The sequence below is a fragment of the Mus caroli genome, unplaced genomic scaffold (assembly GCF_978045245.1).
Source record: "Mus caroli unplaced genomic scaffold, Mus_caroli_1 scaffold_19, whole genome shotgun sequence".
Lineage (NCBI taxonomy): Eukaryota > Metazoa > Chordata > Mammalia > Rodentia > Muridae > Mus > Mus caroli.
The window spans coordinates 87113042-87135771 of record NW_028227274.1 but is presented as its reverse complement, the minus strand read 5'-3'; the positions used below and the strand labels follow the sequence as shown (position 1 = coordinate 87135771).

Genomic DNA, 22730 nt, shown 5'->3' with positions numbered 1-22730 from the left:
AAGGGGTCTGAAGCCCCATAGGAGGAACAGCACTATGAACTAACCATTATCCCCCAGAGCTCCTTGGAACTATAACAACAATCAAAGAAAACACCTGGTGGAACTTGTGGCTCTAGCTATATAAGTAGCAGAGGATGGCCTAGTCAGTCATCAATGGGAAGAGGCCCTAGGTTCTGTGAAGGCTCTTTGCCCCAGTATAGGGGGATGCCAGGACCAGGAATGGGAGTGGGTGGGTTGGGAGCAGGGGGAGGAGGGAGAGAATAGGGGATTTTTGGAGGGGAAACTAGGAAAGAGGATAACATTTGAAATGTAAATAAAGAAAATATCTTTAAAAAAAAAAAGGAGTTCATAGGTTAGGAAAGACTGGGACAAAACAGTGTCTCCTAGACGTGCCTGGAACATTGTACTCATGGCAGCTGTGCTTATCTGTACAAGATCAATCCAGTCAATATTCTAGAATGGATGGGGCACGGAGGGCACAATCTTCCATGACTAGCTGAGGAACAGGTCTATTAAGAGTTGATGGCTCCTAGGGCCGTTAGAATCAGCTTTATTTAGAGGTATGGCCTTTTGTAGATTGGCCATGCTCTTAACTTCATAGTGATGTGTTTATGAGTGACACTAATTACACTTAATGGGTTATTTTTTTAAAAAGGGGTATGAAGTTAGTTAGGATGGGGATAGGGTATGGAGAGTCTAGGCAGAATTGCAGGAGTGGGGGACAAAAATAGATCAAGCTACATTGTATACATACATAAAATTCTCAAAGAATAAAATACACTTTTAAAAGTGTAGTTTCTAAAAATATTATTTATTAAATAACTATTAAATAGACATTTTTACAAAATACATTGCATAGAAAAGTATAAAAATGTTTATATTGTCAGAATTCTGTCTTTGTAGCATCTTGGGTCAGCAAATCTTCACTTCTGAAAGACTGCCAGGAATGAACAGCCTGAGAAGTCACCAGTTCTACTCCTTTCAGTTTGGCGGCTGCTGTCTCACAGGGAAGGCGGGCACTGATACTGCAGAGTTAGCATCATTCAGGGAGCAGCTGCTATACAAAGCTGATCCAGCTGATCTCCTGTGGATGGCGGTCAGGTTTGGAGTCGAGTATCTCATGGGTCAGGAATAGTTAAGCAGTTGTACTAGATTTTCAAGGCATTTCAAATAGTAGGAATTTAGAGGGTCTTCTGAGTTTGAGAGAGCTGATACAGGAAGTAAGAGTTATAAATATCACTTTATTAAACAATGCAATACATATGAGCAGACATTCCTAAGTGAAGTTAAGAAAAAGATATATTAGCATGCTATTTATACTCTTGATATGCTGGAATTATAAAAATGTTTTACATTTATAAAATTAAAATGTTACAAATTTCCATTCATTTCTTTTCAATGGTTTATCTAAAGCACATTTAAAAACACATCTCTATAATTCACATAAATTAGCTAAAATCCATAATGAATACCATGTTTCTTACATACCAGTCCTCTAAAATCATAAATTTTAGCATAATCCAATCCTCCATATCCCCCTGAAATGCAAGATAACATCTGGAAACAAATAGAAGATTTTTCCTCTTCAGAAACAAACACTAACAAACCACAGATCTACCACAGTGCAAGAAAGACATGCTTTGCTATCTAGAGATAAAAGTGTTTGGAGCATAATGTTCATTGAAAACTGGCTCCCGTAAAACAACTGACATGCTCTGAAAAAGAAACCCCTCAAATCATGAATGCAGATTACAAGAACCCTGACTTCAGGGCAATCAAATCTGGGCCTGGAAGACTGTAGCTTCCTAATGTTAAATCAAACTTTTCTCTTCAAGATCAATTCTAATTGGGCCCAATTCTTATCACCTAAGAACTATAAGAACTAAGAATACTAAACAGAGTAGCAGATGCTAGCAAAAACAAAAACAAAACAAACAAACAAACAAACAAAACCTCCAACAACAACAACTTACTTCTCTTTGCTATGGAATATGCTTCATCTACTTTTCTTTTTATTGATGGATTTTTCAAAGTTGCTTTTGCCTGGAAAAGTAAGACTATCTGTTAGATTTATTCCCAAAAATTAAGGATGAAGATAATGCAGTACTGACTGCCCATTATTAGCTATAGCGTTAAACAGAATAATAGTAAAAATACCATAATATAAACAGTTACACTGCAGTTCAGCCTATTGTGTCAAGTCCACTGCACCTTCTGAAGCTTTCCCTCTGTTCACTCTTATTCATTCTCCCCTAACCCATGTGAGAAGGATGGCAGCTCCTTGGCCCAGGGTGAGGAGGAGCCAAATAGGCATGGGTGGTTGGTTACCTCACATATGTTATTTTAGGAAGTCTGTGTGCCCTAGTACTGTCTGTCATTTGGCTACTGGTTTACCACCAGATACTCTTGCACATTTCACTTAGCAATGAAATGTTTGCAATAAAAGAAGACCACAGGCCAGAGAAAGAGTGGCCACAGTATCTTCTTACTCACATTCGCTCTGTGCAGCCCTTGTGCTTCAATCTTAAAAGGACTGAGCAAATTGTAAAATTAAGTGGTGATATATACACGTGAAAGGCAAGTCAAATGCACAGATGAAACTACTAATCATGCTTCCATCAAGATGCATAACTCCTGGACACATCTGTACAAACAAATAATTTTACTAAAATTAAAATGAACTGGCAAATTTAATAGAAATTAATAGGGAAATTCACTTAAACAGAGGTAACTCTGGGTCCAATCCTGGTTAAATAATTAAATGAAAAGAATATTAACTTAAAAATTATTGATCATATAAATTAACAAAGAGAACTTGGGTCTATGACTTCATTTGTATCTTTGATTCCTCTGATAATTTGGGTGCATTCTAAAAACCTTAATTATTTAACTGCTCAAACACCCCTCCCTCCATTTCACCAATGATTTTAAAAACTAACCTTTTGGTAATTGTAAGTTAGAGCCCAAAGTGAAGCTGCTCCAATCCTCTGGGCATTTTGATTCTCACTTTCTAAACAGGCAGCCAGAAGAGTAACAACTTTTTCTACAATCAAGCACACCATAAAAGAAAAATTCAGTTCCACACACTTCACTGCATTTTTATCTTGGACTGGTCCCATGATAATAAACAGAATAACTGCTCTATTAGAATAAAAACACAAGTTGCTACCCTCATATAATCTCTTCTATGACTTGAGGCATGTGAAGGGGTATCTCAGAACAAATTGTTTTCACACCGGGTATAGATGATTGGGATGTCAATTCTCTTTAAATTTTCTGGTCTAAGTTCAACACAGGCTTATTCCCTGAGAGACCATAATGCAAAAGTAAGCATATTGTGAATTATATTAAGTTATTCTCTTATAGCTCCAATTTTCACATGTATAAAACAGAGTGTTACAGAATCATAATCACCACCATACAAACATACTATAGCATGAGAATCTTGTATTTTTATATCACAAGAAAATTTGACTTGATGGCATTTTAAAATATAAAAATGTCCCTTTTCGCAATGCCTCCAGAAGAGAGAAATCAAGACTTACTAATTATTTATATCAGTCTGATCATTTTAAGTGAAGATTCAGAGGCGTCTACTTCAAAGGCAATTGTTAGGATGCATCAAACAATATTAAAACTTATCTTTATTATTTTCACATATCATTAAATTTCACTCTTGTAAAATTTGTATAATTTTTAAAACATTGTGTTTTTAAAGGTAAAAACACCTGCTTCAACAAATTAGTTATATGTTAATCACTCAGGGGATCTAGCTGAACTAGTACTGCTCAAGGAAAGATTCGATCCTTAAGAATCAGACCCTCAGCTGGCCTTGACAGTAAAAAGAATGATTCTGACCACCTGCATGTTCTTAAATATCCAGTGGGAAAGTATAATAAAAGTTAAATAATTGACAGTGATATAAAACAAAAAATGGGTCAGACATTACATACGGGGCAATGACATGCTGGGTGGTTAATAATCACAGCAACTCCAGGTGTAATTAAACTAAAGAACTCACTCGCTTTTCCTAACGAGGAACATCCTATCAACTTATATATTTTTGATAATTCTGCTAGTATCTCTTTCACACAAGTTCCATAAGAATACACTAAGACCACATTGAGACCACCATCCTATTGGCCAACAGTTCTAAAACTGAATCTCTGGACCTTCACCATAAAAATAAATGGGTTAAATATATAACAACCTTGGTAGTGATACTATTAATGTCCTGAGCTTGTGTGTATGAAACTGCTGTCGTAATTTTATCTACTCCCAGTCACAGTTGATTCACACTCAGAGGGTTCTGAAATAGTCTAACTTAATCTACCTGGATGCCATAAATACCCTCAAATGCCTGAAGGTCAGCAAGAGTGAAAATTCTAAACTCATCTATGATCTCAATGGCAACTAGAAGCAGTTAGACTGACTTGATGTTCATCTCTTAGATGATTTTAGGGTGTCATATCATAAGAAGAGAGCATTTCACAGCTAGAATATAGCAGCAGACTAACAGACCACAGAGAGAGGACTCTGCCATCACAACATTCCCTTCATATTTTCTAATACCAAAAACTGCTTCAAGATCTCTTGGAATGAGGATGCTGACATTGCCCAGCAGGGCAATGTACAAGAACTGTTGCACTCTCTTCTCTACCTGCCTATAGAAAGTCAGTATTTGCCATGACCACGCCATTTGAAAAGTCCTTCCATTTTGGTTATTAATTTACTGAAACCACATTAATTAGTGGTTCTGGTAATTATTATTACAGAACTAAAGCCTAGATTCCTGCCAGACACACGACTACAGAACCTGGATAATTATCCTTTGACTCCATTTAACAACCTCAGCTTGTGACTGCCCAGCATGTTTTTCCCCAAATAAATGCCTGCACTTAAAGTGCCAAAGGGGGTATGTGTCTCATTAATGATATGTATTCAAATCACAGTGCCAGTACATTATTGGGGCTTGATAAATACTACCTGGATGAAAATTCAACAACTTAACATTTTGTATAAATCACATTTTAGTTTGAATAAAAAATGTCCCCCACAGACTCAAGTATTTCCACACTTAGTCCCCAGTTGGCAGTACTGTTAGAGAAGGTTATGGAGCCTTTAGGAGGTAGAGCCTTACAGGCTAGAGAAAGTATGCTAAGGAAGGCAAGCTTTGAGGTTTTATAGCCTAGCCCTACTTCCTGCCTCCCCTATGTGGGGATAGAACATGACCACTATATTTTCTGACTATCAGGTGAGTTTCACACTTCTGTTGTCATACTTTCTCTAAGCATGATAGAGTTTATACCTCAGATTGTATGTCAAAAGAAGCCCTTTCTTCTCTAACTTGGCTTCTGTCAGGATATTTTATTACAGCAACAGAAAAGTAATTAATCTAAGTGATTGGATTGTAAGGAATTTTGCCAATAAAAGGAAAGAAAAAGTCCCATCAAGTGAATTCAGATGTGTGTGTTGGTATGACAAGGAGATGTGTAGGTAAGGGGCAGTCATGTTCTGCCCACACTGCCCCCTCTGGCCTGAACCCAGTTCCCCTTTGTGTTCCTATAAAATAGACTATCCAAAATTAGTCTATAATAGAAATCAAATGTAATTTGGCATATGGATTTTGGGTGGCTATATAGAATGAGGGTAATTTCATTTGTTCTAACAGAGAATCATCAAGTAATTTTATATCCCAAACATTTGGATAACAACCCTTATGATTTCCGTACGTTTATATCTGAAAACTTCTTTAACAATTATCACTTACCATTTCAATAAACCACATTTATAAGCTAAATAATGTGTTGTCTCTCTGCAAATCAAGTGAGTAAAATATTTTAGACATCATTTTATCATGAAATAAAACGTGCATACAAAAAAAAGCACACAAGGCATTTTACATTCAAGTAGCATGAATTCTAATTAAAGAACAGGGACAGATAATAGAAAACTATAAATGATTATAAATCTAGGAGTTTTAAATACCTTAAGTGGCTTAAAAGTAAATCAACAAGAGTGAAATATAAACACCAAGAATTCAAAACATGCTTTAACCAAGGTTGGTTTATCGAGAAAGCTTGGGGATTAATTCAGTTAAATGAACATATCCTGCATGGGGTGTGAAACAACTTAAGTATAGTACTATCAGGTTAAAACCTACAGGATAGAAATTAGGATGCAGTTTCATTCATCACTCATGACTGAATGACAATTACAAATTAACTGTGAATATTAAAGCTCGAGAAAAGAAACCAATGGAAGTATTTTGTGAGAATCAATTAGTCACAGATTGGTTAAATCATTAGTGTCTCATGCAACCCCTATCAGACAAGCTTCTTGATGTGGCTGTGGCCTTGCTCTATATTGCTTTCCAGACACAACAGGGCAAGTGGACCACTTTTGTTGTCACAGCATGCACAAGGTCTGAACACACAAACCAGACTATCATGTACTGAAGAGGTAGGCTTGGAATCTTCCTACCCCTCAAGACGATACTGGCACTAATAGCTGATATGAGAGAGAGTCAGTTTTCTTTAAGAGTGTAGTCCCTGGTGAGTGGGGTATAGCCACCATCCTATGTGGAGCAAAGCTCTTAACACTGCCACTTCAATCAGGAACAAAACAAGGATTTCCATTCTCACCCATCATGTACAGCATACTATTGAAAGTCTTAGGTATAACACTAAGACAAGTAAAGGAGATAAAGGGGATACAAATAGGAAAGGAACCACACTCTAATGAAGATTACACACTGAAAGAGTATGCAGGTAGCACTGATTGGATTCAGGGATTGAAGGTGGGGTGGGGAGGGGGAGAACTTGGGTGGGTAGGGCATGAGAGGTGATGGGGTGTGGATGATCAAAACACATTGTATGAAATTCTCAAAGATGAAATAGAAAAAGAAGAAAGAAAGAAAACAGAAAAGCAGAGAGTTGAACCACAGAAACAAAAGATGAAATTCTTCAGTTTGTAGTCTCTTTGTTAAGACAGCCCATGATGACTGCTATTGGTTGTCAACTTGAGACACAGGGAAGAAGGAACCTCAATTGAGGAATTGTCTCTATCAGATTGGCCTATGCTCTTTTGTTGGGGAGATGAGGCAGGGCATTTTCTTGATTATTAAAAATAAAGCTTGGTCCATCCCACTGTGGATAGAGTAATCCCCTAGGCAGTTGATCCTGAGCTGTATGAGGAAGCTAGGTGACCAAGAGCAGGCAGCAAGCAGGTGAGTAGAATTCTTCTGATTTTTTTTGCTTCAAGTGCCTTGGCATTTCTTCATGACTGTAAGATTGAAACAAACCTTTCCTTGCTCACAAAAGAAACAGCCATAATCCCTTAGCCATTTCCTCATCATCATCTAAGAGTTTATAAAACCATCAGCTTGTCTCGGGGTACTTGTTATATCACGTAACACTCATGCTTCCAATCCTTTCTCATCTTTCTACCAATCTATTGCATTCTGAATAATATTTTGCTAATCTATTTTCTAGTTCCTAAATTATCTCTTTTGCTACACCTTCATTGTATATTGTTAATGACAGACATCCATATTAATTTAAATACAGGCTATTAAGGTTCTAAATTAACAATGTCCAATAGAAAATTCTGAAATGACAGAAATATTATATATATGTATATACATATACATATATAATGCATATATATATACATATATATATAATCTAGAAATTATAATTATTTGCAGTTTGGGTAGAGAAGTTGATATCTGTTCCTCTGCTTATTCTTACTCAGATCATTACCTTTCCAGTGTACTTGAATAACTGTTCTAGTTAGTGTTCTGAAAAGATATTTGTGGAGTTCCCTATGGTCCAGGACGAACTTGTCCTTCATCCAGAAGAGAAATTTTGCTTCTGATAAGATTTTTGATCGCCATTAACCAACCAAGGATCACATCAAGAACATGTATCCAAGCATGAAAAGTCTGGGAGGGGTAGCCCATGGAACCCATCTGTATCTCCACTTATCTTTTTCTGTTCTTTATTCATCCAAATGAAGGCTGGGGGAGTACTTTTACTCTGATCTACTTTTCTCCTTCAAGAATGGGTCTTTGAAGCCTCAGCTTCATGCACAAAGGACAGACAGTAAGAGTCTCACCTGAAGGTCATTACTTCTTCTTTTTTTCTTTGATGTTCTAGACAAAAGCTAAGCAATAATACTGGCAAATTTCCTTCAGGCAAGGAGCTGTCCACCTAGACACAAGCTTTCGATCAAAATTGGCCTGTAAGTTTCCCACTATCTTTCCTTTAACACTTTGATGTGAATTTTTATGTCATTTATTCAGTATGCTTTTACAAAAGACATTCACCCTGAACATAACCTAAAACAGGGAAGGCAGTGGATGTTTTTAGCACCCAGGTCAGACTCAATGCACAATCCACCCTAACGGTATGTATATACCACGTGTCTGATGCTACTGATTAGAGGCATGCAGCCTGCCTGAGTAAGTTCTGTAACTTAGCTGACTCTTCCAAAGTCTGTTTAGCTCACCATGTGGAAAGCCTGTGACAGGTCTTCACAGCTTTACATACAGCTTGTACAGCTGCTGGCTCTTACTTGACCTCTGCCTAGAAAGCCCACTGAGGTCAAGAGTGAGAGTGCTGGAGAAATGACTTCTCTCCAACTGTGTCCATCTGCTTAGTACTGATGAGGGACAGAAAACATTGCTGATTATAGGGAAATCCATAACAAAAATCCAGAGATCTAGAAGTGGAAAGTGTAGACTTCCTCAGTTCTCCAAAAGTTTTTCCTTTTCCTGACTCAACAGTTATAAGCAAGGGATTTAAAAAAAAAAATCACTTACTATGAGAATGGGGAATAAACAATAACAGATGCTATTGAGCTGCTTCCACAAACCAGGACAGTCAGCAGATGATCTGTATGCATCTTATCACCTCAACTGGGGCTTATTATTATCCTCATTTTACAGATGTGAGGACCAAACCAGATGCAATAGAAGAGGAATGAACGATAAGCACTGATATACATCTCCCAGTGGTAGGAAGCACTGTCAGCAGAGGAATGGTGGAAGACTGGGTACAAATCCAGTCAGTTCAGGTGAGTTTGAAGATGGTTCAACTTGAACAATTTCTGAATAACCTTTTCAGCAATTCTATACCTACTATCAGAAAAAGAGAAGCACCACTTTATGCTTACAAAACATGTGCACAGTGTCATTTCTATTCACTTGGAAAGCTTGGGATGGTAAAGTCTCTGAGAAAAATTAAGTGTAAAATATGAAAGGAGTGTAGGATTAATGTCTTAAAACTATCTACCATATACTAGCAGAGGATAGGCACTTCCTGTCTTCATAAACTCATTTTTATCAAAACAAAGTATATTGTGCTAGAGAATTCCGTTTCAGAGAAACTTTGTAAAGTGAGGGCATTCATTTCAAGACCAGATAGATGAGTCCACCTCCTTCTTTTTTTCCCTTTTCTCCCTTTTCCTGTATCAAAATAGGGTGTGTCTTATACAATTCCACATGAATGTACACCTATCTTAATGGTAGTTGTGGTTTCAGAAACAGATCCTTCCAATTCGGTTCATTCCTTGCCCCACTTTGACTCCTTTTGAATTCTTGTCTCCAGTTACACATATCTGAGAATTAAGCCTGTACAGCTTATTTCCCTATCTGGTTGTGGCCTCCAACTCTGCCTCTCAGGATTTCTCACAATTATTAAATGTTTATAGAGTGCTTACTAGTGACTGACACAGCTCTAGATGCTACACACACACACATTTCTTGACTCCAAATAGCTTATGTCCCAATATAAATGACATAGAAATAAAAAGTCATATGCATAAAAAAATCATTGTATATCAGATAATGATCATGCTAAGGAGAAAGGCAGATTGGGGAAGGGAACTGAAGCACAGGTGAAGGGCAGGGGTTACAACTGGGGCATCTCTTTCTAGAAAGTTTCATTTACTCAAAGACAGATAAGAAATGATGGGAAGCTAGAGTAACAATAGATCAAGAAGAGACACAGAGAAGTAGAGGGTGAGATTGAGAGCACCACTGCCCACCGCTGCTCTTTCCCAGGTACCTTCTGCACCCAGTATGTCCACTGAGTGACAGTTGCTGATCAACCTTAGAGGCTAGGTTCATGCTTGAATACCTATACCCCAACCCCCACAGAGTCCTTGCCTCCCACAGACAAAGGAGGTGGGAAATTATAGAGCTACTTTGTGTTTCAATCTGATTAAAACTGTGTACACATCACAACGTGTATGAAATGAGTCCACAAGGTGACAACTTACCATTAGCCAGGATTTTAGGCTTATTAGCAGGACTGAAGCAAATGTTATGAAAGATCAGCAGAGGCATGTGAGGGCTGCTCTTGTGCTTGTACTTGCTCATCTCTATGAGTAAGTCTAAGCAGCCATCTAGCCTCAGGATCATTTGCTGTCCATCTTCTCCAAATGACATATTCAGGAGCAACTTCAACCACAGAATGGCCACAGTGCTGAGATGCTGATTTCCTCCTTTAGGCAATGTCAGGGACAAGAAGTGCTGTAGAAAGTTGCTCTGTGGGTAAGCACAGAATAGTATTTTTCTTTTCAGGTGCTTTTCATTACTTGCCTAGTCCCTTGGTGACCAATTAAGAAGCATTTGATATCCTTCTCCCAGATTTTAATTTCTCTTTCTTCCAAATACTTTGTCTACACAACTTGCAAGTATTAATAAATACAGTGGTAAGAACAAAATAGTGCTTAAATTTTAATTCCTGTTATTTTTTTTTTCGGATGATGGATAAAACAAACTACAGTCAACTCAATTATTTAGGGTTGATAATTCAGAGTTGGCCTCCTGAGTTCCCTTTCTTATCTGCCTTCTAGCAATTTTGCTACTCATTAAAGATATCCTGTGGGAGGAAAGAAACAAAACTCAAATCCACCCTGCACAGGAGTTAATAACTCTGTAGGAGTGAAGGCATTTCCTATCACTATAGCTACAGGTGTTTTCTTCATAAATTTATGAACATACTTTTACATTCATTTTACTCTATATTTTCTCATTACAGAAAAAATTTCATGGCTATATGGCATTCTATTAAACTTAGAGACAAGGAAACTGTATTATTTGAACTGCAGAAGTTATTTTAATCTTCAAATAAAGTCAATTCCTCAAACTAGCATCAATAATGTAACTCTATGATAGTATCTATATACTGAGCACATACAAACAAAATAGAACCCAATAATCTCAAGCAGAGGCTTAGGGTGACCTATAGAAGCTTTGGTCACTGGTATATTTAAGGAGCAGAATGCATCACTTGCATGATAGCCCTGTACAGAATGACTCCTATTCGGTATTGATAATCTACACTAGGTTATCTATTGAGTCCTCATGGGCAGAAATAAGGATGCTGGATTTAATTCAAATAATTAATTTTAGTATGTCTATATAGAGAAAGAACTTTGAGGATAATAATGGAATGAGCTACTGCTAGCATATTTCCCAAACAGCAAAACTACTCTAAACCAAGTGTTGCATGTCTCTCAAAACTTCCCTGTGTCTCATCTTAGCACAAAGGATGCTTTTTAAAACAGTTCCTCGACTTTCCCATTTAGATACATCATATTAGAAGCTCAGAGCTGACAAGTGTTCCAAAACATGTACCTGCTTGAAAATATATTATGCTATGGGCTTTTCTTCACTGTGGGTTCTAAAGATGGTTTGAAACAATTTTATACTCTGGTGAGAGTGTGTTGAGAAAGATATGAGACATTTTAAAGTTATACAATGGTGCTACTGCAATTTTTTCATGGCCATTGGTAAGTGAAGAGAGGCACAACTGGAAGGCTTTAGGCTGATTATTACTTAACACAGCAATGTAAGTCTCTAGAATTTCCTAATTAAAACAGACTTGATTTATGTTCCCTAAAAATGGATTATATTCATATTATTTCACAATGTTCTTTTTTCCCCTCCAACATAATATTTTTATTATTTGGGAATTTCACATCATGCACCCTGATTACATTCACTTCCCGGACCTCCCAGGTCTGCACCTCAACCCTTGTGACCTTCTTGCCCCCAAAAAGGAGGGAAAAAAGGTTCAATTTGTGTTGCCTATATACTCACTGGAACATAGTCAAACCCTAGTCAAACCCCAGTGGCCAGCCCCTTATAAAAAACTGAGTCCTTCTCTGCCAAAAGTCAGTAATTGTGGAAAGCTATACTTTAGCATCCTTATCATAATTAAAAAAAAAATTATTATTATACACTGTAGCTGACTTCAGATGCACCAGAAGAGGGCATCAGATCTCATTAGGGGTGGTTGTGAGCCACCATGTGGTTGCTGGGATTTGAACTCAAGACCTTTGGGAGAGCAGTCAGTGCTCTTACCCGCTGAGCCATCTCTCCAGTCCCTTATCATACTTTTTAAGAGTTCTCTTTGATGGCTTTCTATCTAAGCTGTTTCTATTTTGAGGAAGATCAGGTGGGGTGAGGTGGGGGTAGGGGTTGTCACATAGCCGTCCATGTACCTCTTTCTCAACTGTCACTTCGCAATCACTGATACCTCTACAAAAGTATCTCCCTTGCTCTTTACTGTCAGTGGGAGGATAGATCAAGGACTTCCATATGGTTTCTGGCGACAGCACAGACCACAGCCATCTACATGGTCTCCAGCATCAGCATATGCCATGGATCTCGGCATGGTCTCCAGTGGCAATACAGACCATGGACATCAACATGACCCTCTGCAGCAGCATGGGTCACAGATATTATCATAGCCCTCAGTGGCAGCACAGGCTAAGGCCATCAACATGGTCTCTGGGGCAACCTGAGCCATAATCACAAATATGGTCTCCAGCAGTAACATGGCTTCAGGTGGCAGCACAGACCATGAACATCTAAATGGCCTTTGGTGGTAACAGGGGACATAGACATAAATATTGCCTCAGGTGAGACATTATAGGCCACTCTCATCAGCATGGCTTCTGACAGCAATGGACACTAATATGGCCTCCTGCAGTATCACAGACTATAGATGTCCATCTGGCTTCCAGTGGTAGCACAGATCTTGGCCATTCACATACCCTCTAATGGCAGCCCAGACCATAGACATCAATATAGACCTCAGGCTTCAACACAGATATCAACAGGGAAGCACAGACCATAGAGGTCTCTTGAGGAGGTTCAATTCTGAAAATGGACAATTCTTCAGCACAGATATCCATGTTGCTCAGAACCATGGTGAATGTGCAATAGGACAGTATTTTCAGGGACTGAGTCTGCACAAGCTCCAGGCTGTTGCACAACACCCTCCTCCCCTCCGTTGGCCCTACTCAGTAATGACATGTTCCCTATCCAATGCAACCCTGTAGTTACATCATTCACTTACTGCTCTGAGACTGCAATGTATCACACAGCACACTTTTTGCCCAAATAACTTTACATATAAATATTCATAGCAACAAATTGTTGTTCTGGTTCAAAGACTCTGGTTTCTGAAACACCATAAATACTGAACAATCACTGAGATTGTCTCAATGGATATCCTGCTGTTGCAGAATCTGGGTGGTGTTGCGGGTAGGCAGGGCAGCTCCATGCTGGGAGCTGGCCAGCGGGGACAAGCTTAGTACATGACATGTTTCTTTGGGAGTTCCTATTCAATGGGAGCTCCAAGTCACCTCACATCACTCCATGGCTCCTCGGGCATGATCTTTGTGCTTGCAGCCTGCTGGCTAATATGTGAAGGGTATAGATTCATCATTCTCTGCTACACAGCTCTGTTTGACCCTCTTTCTTTCCAATCTCCTAAATCCACTTTTTAAAAGCATCATCCATAGACTTGCCTTTTTTATTCTCTCTCTCTCTCTCTCTCTCTCTCTCTCTCTCTCTCTCTCTCTCTCTCTCTCTCTCTCTCTCTTTCAGTTGGTCTGGAGATACTACAGGCTTTGCAGGCTCCTTTTCCAACCCTGCAGCACCCTTCAGGTCTCTCAGACCGGAATTTAAACAGAGTTTTTGCTGTGTTAGAGGTATTTTTGTTTAATAATAATAATAATAATAAAGTAACACTGAAATGTAAGGAAAATAAGCCTCCATCTCAAAGTCACATGCCAAACATGAGATTGGCACTTATAACTCTGGATGTTCCAACTCTGCACCCCATCAACATGTTCTACAAGGGAGTGGTGGTAGAAAGTGGAATATTGGCCAGTACCATGGTCTCACATGTATATACCTCTCATTTTGAAGAAGGCAATCCCATGTATTTAGCTCAAGATGAGATCTTTGGAAGTGATTTGTGTGTGTGTGTGATATATATGTATATATATGTATATATATACATATATATATGTATATATATATGTATATATATATCAGGGTTAGGGTTAATATTCACATGAACACATATGTATGACTTGTAGAAATATCAGCATGTACATGAAAAAACTATCTTGCTGTATGATAGTAAATAAACAATTGAACTGGCTGTATGAGGGAGAGGCAGATCTCTGATTGTGGTGTTTGTCAAGTTTCATGGTATGAATGTTCCCTCCATGGCTGATTTCAAGATAGCATCACATCAACTGGCTTAAGAAATTTCTAAAAAATATAATGAGGACACTCATGAGTCAGAGTGAGCAGGGTGCAATTTCCTATAGAAAATATTTCCCTAATAAGACCAATCATCCAATTTCCTTAGAATAAGAGATATTAGCTTTTTTTTTTTTGGTGATTATATCCCAACTATCTTTTGAGGTTCAGAAACATGAAAGACAGAGGGGGACAGTGAATTCCTATGAATCCTGTCTGACCTCCAAGCAGAAGAAACAGAAGCATTGAAGTCAGTGTCACAAGAAAGTAACAGATGGGGCTGGAGTGATGGCTCAGTGGCTAAGAGCACTGATTGTTCTTCCGAACGTCCTGAGTTCAAATCCCACCAACCACATGGTGGCTTATAACCATCTGTAATGAGATCTGATGCCCTCTTCTGGTGCCTCTGAAGATAGCTACAGTGTACTTAGATATAATAATAACTAAATCTTTTTTTAAAAAAAGTAACAGATGATCTGATAATATTTAAATTTTAAAAGATATTCCCAAGTAGGGATTCTGTTCATATATAACCATAAAGATGCTCTACTCCTGCATATTTGTACCAGAATTTGTCTCACTCACACCCCTTCTTTATACACTCAGTTAAAATTAGTGATAAAAAGTGAAGTTTTAGAACTGCACATCCAGAGACCTCATAAGTGGCATACTATGCCATTAAGATGTAAAAATATAACTGGGACAAAGGAACTTTGATTTCATACAACTTTCTGTCACAATAGTAAACGGAAATTGGTTTGACTAGTCTACTTACAGATCAAATATATTATTTGTATAACACCAATGTTTTTCTAAAATCACTACTTTTTAGTTAAAACAGCTACAATATAATTAAAAGGACACAGACTAATAAAAAACTTCTTCTGCTTCAATTTTAGTGCCTCCCGAACTGGATTTAAGCAATTAGCCTCTTAAATCTTTTACAAACCTTTAAAATAAAATGTCTTGGAATTATAAGAAAGCAGTCCTAGAACCAAAAGAATTTCTAAAATTTGACTGACAGGATTATTTTGCAAATAACTCTTTTATGACACATAGGAGAGGCTAAGTACTTACCTTTTGAATTACTCCCTTGCAGTCATGAGATAAGGCCAAGTTTGAAAGAAACATAAAAACCAACTGCTGAATGGTGGTGTTCTCTGCAGGCATCTGAGAAGCCAGTTTCAGGATACACAGTATCAGGGAGCTACTGGGGGTGCCTCTGTGTGCAGTTTGAATATACTGTCCATAATTTGACCAACAAAGGGAACTGCAGCCTTCAAAAGAAACAGCCTGTCACTGAGTCGCCTCTGTTCTGCTGCTTAGTTTTTAAAACACAAAGTAGTAAGCATATCTGACAGTCACCTATGAACTACAAGTGAGCACTGAAACCTAATGCTAACATGTACACTCAACCCAACAGATTGACTGAGCTCACTCAGGGGCCAATTATCTCAATGGAGCATTAAAATGCCAACTTTTTTTTATTTGTTTTTTAAAGAAAGAATTAGATGAGCATAATGGGTTTTTAAAAATAGTTTATAAAGAAGGCTTGGAAATAAAAGCCTGTGTGGAAGTATAGAATTTTAGCAATGAAAGGTAACTGGGACAGCTCAAACACCATTTTCCACAGTACCCAGATAAAGATAAAGAGCTCACAAAGCCTGATCATGGGATTTCAAGGTCACAGAGCTCATAGGCAGCAGGAGCTAGCAGTGGTATCTATGGCTTTCCAGAGTTCAATGTATTCTGAATAAATCAGATAACCATATGAGATTTATTAGGGGATTAAAACAAAACAAAACAAAAAACATGGGAGAGTTAGAAATGTATTTTGGTGACTGTATTGTAATCTAAATCCAAAGCAGAATTACTTTGTGAAAGTTCATGCAAACAGAACAGCTTGTATAGTCATATAAGAATTGAACAGTCTGTGAAATAAACTCATTTGTGATAAGTACAAGAAAAAATATGGTAACTTTCCTGTATTCTTAACTTCATAACTATATTCGACATCAATGTGTTCACTAAATGATATATTTTTGCTTAGACACACATCAAATAGAAAAACAGTATGTCTGCCTTAGGTTGGTGATACCCTAACCACTTCTACTATTCTCATACATTTTAAGGATGCATATAGTACAAATTAGTTTAATTTTTTTATATCAAAATATGTATTGCTGCTTCACATTAAGCAACTCAAGTTTTGCCCCTCCAACTTTTCTAGATGCACAGGATGAAAGCTAATATAAGGGAGGACCACACTCGACTCTACATTTCAGAGACAGGCTATGCTAGGTTAGCCACCCTGCAGGGAGGGTTGAGATAGAAGGCACATTGAGAAGAGACTGTCCAAGAAAGGGACAGAGAAAGCAGTAACAGAAGGGAGAGAGGACAATTCTGATTCACAACTCGTCACAGAATGGTAGTTCATAAGCTTCACTCTGTTACATGCAGGAGACTTTCTAAGTAGGCTAGTGAAGCAGGCAGCCTAAGGTACCAGACTATTCAAAGAAATAAGTCATCACAGCACAAAGCTGTGACGAGAAGAGCTCATACTTGACTTCATTTCCCATCCCGTCCCTATGCATCCTTTGGTATGTGGACATTTCTGTTGCTATGCCAAAGGAAATCACGCATACTTGCTGAGTGGTCAAAATTATACATCTGACCATGTAGTTACTAAACAGCTAACACACTTATTATTTCACCCCTTGATGTTTGCTTTTCACCTTCTAAATCAGTGACTTCACACCTCTTCTCTTCTTATAATCATCTACCCTTGTGCTTTCCTCATAGTCTAATCAGTTTCATTACAACTCACAATGCATGGCCCTTAATAGGTTGTCAAAATAACTTCCATGTGAATGAATACAATTATATCAACTTTCACAAAACCAATAGTATCTTGAACTAACTTTCATCATACCTGTCTCCTGTTCTAGAATCTATTAAAGACCTAATATTCACTTGCTTTTTCATTAATTTTCACATTTTGGATGTTCCCTCTGAATGCAGTTTCCCACAACCATATAAAATCAAGCCAATCTATTTCCTGAACTATCCAATGACTTTCCCAGGTCAACAAATATATTCTTAAATGGTCTGGAGCTTTAAGACCCATAAGAAACTTTGCCTTTGACTAACACATACATAATAAGGAAAAATACATCAACATACATATTTTTCTAGTTCAGTATAGTATCACATAAAACTATTATTTTAATTTATCATCAAAAACAACACTGGACTCTAGTTACCAGCTGGAAAATTTGCAGTATAGACACAAAGCAACTGTAAGGCAATTTGCATCAATGAATCTTCCATCAAAAGCCAAGGCCAGAGAGAGTGCAATACAGGCACAAGATGTGCTTCAAGAGCTGCCACCTGTTTTGCAAAAGAAATAAGACCAGCCATTAGTTTGGACATGTGGAAATGTAATCTTAGGTTTAAATAACCCCCAAAGTTGTCATCCACATAAGGTAATAGTTTAATTCATCTTTGCTACGTGTAAGGAAGAACTTTTCCTCAGTTCACCGGTGCTTCATGTTGGGCAGCCCGGATCAGGAGACTGCCCAGTCTCTTGAAGGGTAGCCAGGATATATTAGAGAAAACATTCAGAAAAGTGATTATCTCTTAGCAATAAATGAACTCTAAAAGGCCTCAAACAAGGTCCAGAGACAGAGATTTGTATTCAAGAAAATACTCTTATCGATTCTGCCTTTTCCTTTTTTTAATCTAAAAATTGATTTCAATTATCACAGATTTCTCTGTATCATGATTAGTTTTACTATATTTTTCATACTCATTGAGGGAGATACACTCCTTGTATCTGCTTCATCACAGTGTCACAAGAAGCACCTGCTCCCAAGTTTATCACAGGTCAGTGGGAGCAGTGACTATATACAAATCAGCACGACACATTGGCACTCCTCTTCTCAGAAACGAATACATCTATCTGCCCCTCTAAAACGTGGCTCTCCCTTCTCCTCAGGAATTTGATCTTTCCATTAGTTCTTTTTTCCCCTCTATCTTTATTAACTAGTCCTTAGCATGTTCATTTCTCTGATTACAGTAAGTAGTTTCCACAGTAGGAGAGCCAAATGTACTCATGTCATGCAATGATCAAGCTGTAGACAGAATGCTCACTGCTGTCATTAACACTTCTCACATTTCACAGCCAGCCCCCTTCAGTTTGTTTTCTGTTCTGATGATTGAGCCCACTCCAACCTTCGTGGCTCCTAAACTCTCTAGCACTGGGGCATTTACTGCAGGTTTCTCTGTGTTCACTTCCTTCTGTCTTATGTATATTCTTCTCTAGACCCCTCTGTTTTGCAGCCTTCTCTTATATGTGTTCTAAATATATGATCAAACCTATTATGACATACTGTCTTAGAAATTTTCAAGTAGAATGCTGAGTGCAAATACTAATAATACACTCCTACTATTCCCAGCACGCATAACTCCTCAAGCTCATACACACTTGGCTACACGCAGTTCTCCACCTGGATGGATCAAAGACATACACAGCACACACATGGGAAGCCTGAGCATCAAGTCCTTCATCACTGCAGTATGTCTATCATAATTCCTACATTAGTAAGCAGCTTGAGTCTGGAATTCATTCTACACCTTTCTTCTGTCCTAACTCTTCAGACTTACTTCTTATGTACCCCCTTTACATTTCTCCCTGCCCAGGATAAGGCTTCATCATGTTTTGCCTGGAATATCATAAATTGGGGGCTTGCTTACAGTTTCAGAGGATTAGTCCATGATTATCATGGTAGGAAGCAATCAAGCATGTACTGGAGCAGTAGCTGAGGGCTTTACATCTTCATCTGCAGACAGCAGGCACGGAGACTGGGCCTGCTGTGAGTTTTGAAAACCTCAAACCTCCTCCCAGTGACACACTTTCTCTAACAATGTCACAACTACTCCAACAAGGCCATACACACTAATCCTTCCAATCCTTCTCAAACAATTCCACTCTGGGGTGATTAAGCATTCAAATACTCATTCATAAATATAGAGAGAGGTTACAGGGGTCTTACTCATTCTAATCACCATATATGTATAAACAAATACTTTTTAAAAAAAAATTGTTACCTGCATTTCACTTAATGTAGCTTATATAATTAATATTTATCAAATTTTTCCAAATTAATGACAAATAAGAGCACAAAGTAAAAAAGTTTAAAACAAAAGAAATTTCTACAATTTATCTTTGTCTCACTGATTTTTTTATAATAAAGCTAATTCCTCAAAAGTGAGGTCATTCCACATTGAGCAACTTGATGAGTTCAGAAGATTCTTTGTCACACAATAGTGCCATCGTGATGGCTTAAGTGGACAGAACCAATACTTACAAAGAAAGCAAGATAACTCAGTGACTTTCAAAGAGTACTGTGCAAAGGCTATGGATGACAGCAGATATGAAAGGTAGGGCTTCCTTTAGGTAGCATGACCATGCTGAGCAAAACAGTCATACCTTTCTTTATAATTCTTCTTTCTTTATAATTATAAATACTGTCACTTTCTCCCTGAGAATAATCAGTTTTGACAAACATCTTTGAAAACCTCCACTTCCTAAGACATACACAGCCATCTAGTCAAAAAAACCATCTAAATGCCTAACAATATAGAATGAAGGGGTAGTTCAAGAAGTTACATTTCAATCATGAAGTGCAAGCTTTGATATAGGAATGTCATTAGTGTTGAAGGACAGCATGATTAAAGTCATCCAGCTTTGAGAATTAACTCTGGGCTGAAGAAACAATCAACTATACATCTTTAACAACTGAATTCAGAAGGTCCATTTTCCTTCCTGGACTACTTCATATAAATCTTAGCCACTCACTACTTGAACTGCTATCAGCAGTCTGAGGCTCTCTACTTACTTTACATTCTTCATTTTGATAAAGGCAGTTTCTTAGGAGCTGCATGGTGATGCTTAATTCTTTAATGAAGCCATCCTCCTGTATAGACACAGAGAAGTTGAAAAGCATGAATGCAGTTCCCTTAGAAACAGTAATTCCCTCCTTCGGGGTCACTGTCCACTGCAGCTGTGCTGTAATCATGCCCAACTAACATCACTTTGAGAACACTGACAAGGTATGGTGACCATATATCAAGAAATACATGCACCACAAAAAAAAGCTATTGCTGTCCCGTCAGGCATGGAGGAATTCTGATATATAACAGCTTCCATGTTACTTCTCAATCAAGGCAGGCAGGTACTGACTGGTTTCCCATCATATCAGGCCCCTGCTGACTTTCACAGTGATGACTATGGCTTTTGGCTAGGCAGAAAAATAAGAAGCAGAAAAGGAAGCTGCCAAACATGGATTTTGTTACCATTTAAGAGTTAACCTAATAAATAAGGCTTTGTCTTTTTTTCTTTTTAAAGATTTAACTTTACTTTTAAATTACATGCATATATTTATATAACATCTTGTCTCATACATATATATATACATGCATTTACATATATACATATGTACATACATATATACATACATATGTGGGTATGTTCATGTGAATGAATTCAGTCCCTACAATAATCAGAAGAGAACATTGTATCCTTTGAAAGTTAACTTATGGTCCTCTGAAAAAGTACTATGTGCTTTTAAAACGAGCCAGTGTGTGTGTGTGTGTGTGTGTGTGTGTATTTAATAAATGGAATATTTATTTGTATATTTAAATATTCACATGTACTTTCTGAAAAAATGAGGTGTAAATGTTACTGGTCACAATTATGGCAAGGCCACAGGTAATATATATTTATTATGTTATATTGTATTTACAAAAAGGTAAGATTTATATACACAATCAAGCAATTAACTGCTAGAACAAACATCTGGGAATCATGAAAGAAAATATACAGAATGTGAGGGGGAAAATCTTGCCTCATCAATTGCAGGATTTTGTCACTATGTTGTAATAAGTGTTTATTCATGAGATAATAAATTTGAAATGTATGAACTGTCCAAACACAAATAAATTACAGTTGTTACAGATTTCATCCCTTGAAAACTTAACACTTTTATTCATATATTTCATTGTATAAAATATTTCAGAAATATATTATGTGAATGTACATATTTCTAACTGTGCATAAGAGGAATGAATAACATATAAATCCCACTTAAGGATTTTCAAATGAGATTGACCTCAATAATATACCTGCCTCTATCTGTCATGTAAGTCAAACACTGATTTCAACCTTGTGCTCATTGTAGACACGAGAGCAATGGAGACCTGGTCTCTCTATCCCTCTTCCCTTGCAAGAGAATTCAGACCTTGAAGTCACCTTTTTTTTCAGTACTGCTTTCCCAGGCCTCAGCAAATCTAAGTTCAGTTGTGCATTGATGTGCTTCATCTGCTCCATACAGTTTTCTATGAGATCAGCTGAAAGAAAAAGGCTGCAACTGTCAAGGGGCCATTCTGTTCCTGAAGACATTAAGGCTGCAAATACTCAACACACTGATAATCCATTCAACTATACAATGAAAGAGTGAGGGTTTAAAGGGGCAAAAGAACACAGCATCAGAGGCCCCTTGTTTTCCTTTCTTAGAGTTTCCAGGTCTACTGTATTTTACAGCTTACATGCTTTATTTTAACAGCAAATAATTAGTTGAGTAGATGGGTTTTTTTTTTTTAATTACTTTCTTTCACCTCTCAGACTTGTATTCACTGATGTACAGAAGGGAAATCATGACCCTATAGTATGAAATTTTATATAAAAATACTACTTATTTGATATTGTAGTCTTCACTATACTATAAAAACTATGCTTGTGTGTTAGGTGTATAAAATATGCTTGTATATACTAGTTAATTATGAAGCTAAACAATAGGTTACATCTTGAAATTTCTTTATACATGCATATATATACATATATATATATATATATATATATATATGTGTGTGTGTGTGTGTGTGTGTGTGTGTGTGTATGTGTGTGTGGGTGTGTACACACACATATTCTCTGGAGTAATAATCATTACATGCAAATAGAAACACAATCTACAAGTATCATCTTTGTATTGTTGATTGACTGATGTTTTAGAGTTGGGGATCCAACCCAGAGTTCTGTGCTTCCTAAACACTATATTCCCAGCTTATTCTTTTTTTTTTTTTTTGCAATCAATGT

General features: G+C 37.5%; 1 protein-coding gene across 2 annotated transcripts in view; it reads right to left on the bottom strand.

Moving 5' to 3' along the window:
• Positions 1 to 860: 860 nt before the first annotated feature.
• The window catches only part of Rttn (rotatin), a 155401-nt gene continuing 133531 nt past the window's right edge, over positions 861 to 22730 (bottom strand). The window contains exons 42-49 of one of the 2 annotated variants that reach the window (XM_021150514.2): positions 21888 to 21985; positions 20476 to 20553; positions 17839 to 17965; positions 15653 to 15852; positions 10285 to 10552; positions 2940 to 3043; positions 1974 to 2043; positions 861 to 1208 (exon numbers count right to left, since the gene is read on the bottom strand). In XM_021150514.2, the coding sequence (XP_021006173.1) occupies positions 1126 to 1208; positions 1974 to 2043; positions 2940 to 3043; positions 10285 to 10552; positions 15653 to 15852; positions 17839 to 17965; positions 20476 to 20553; positions 21888 to 21985 (1028 nt within the window). In that variant the 3' untranslated portion in view covers positions 861 to 1125. Of the gene's footprint in view, positions 1209 to 1973; positions 2044 to 2939; positions 3044 to 10284; positions 10553 to 15652; positions 15853 to 17838; positions 17966 to 20475; positions 20554 to 21876; positions 21986 to 22730 lie in introns of those variants that run through there. The other variant, XR_015046039.1, reaches the window with a different exon arrangement.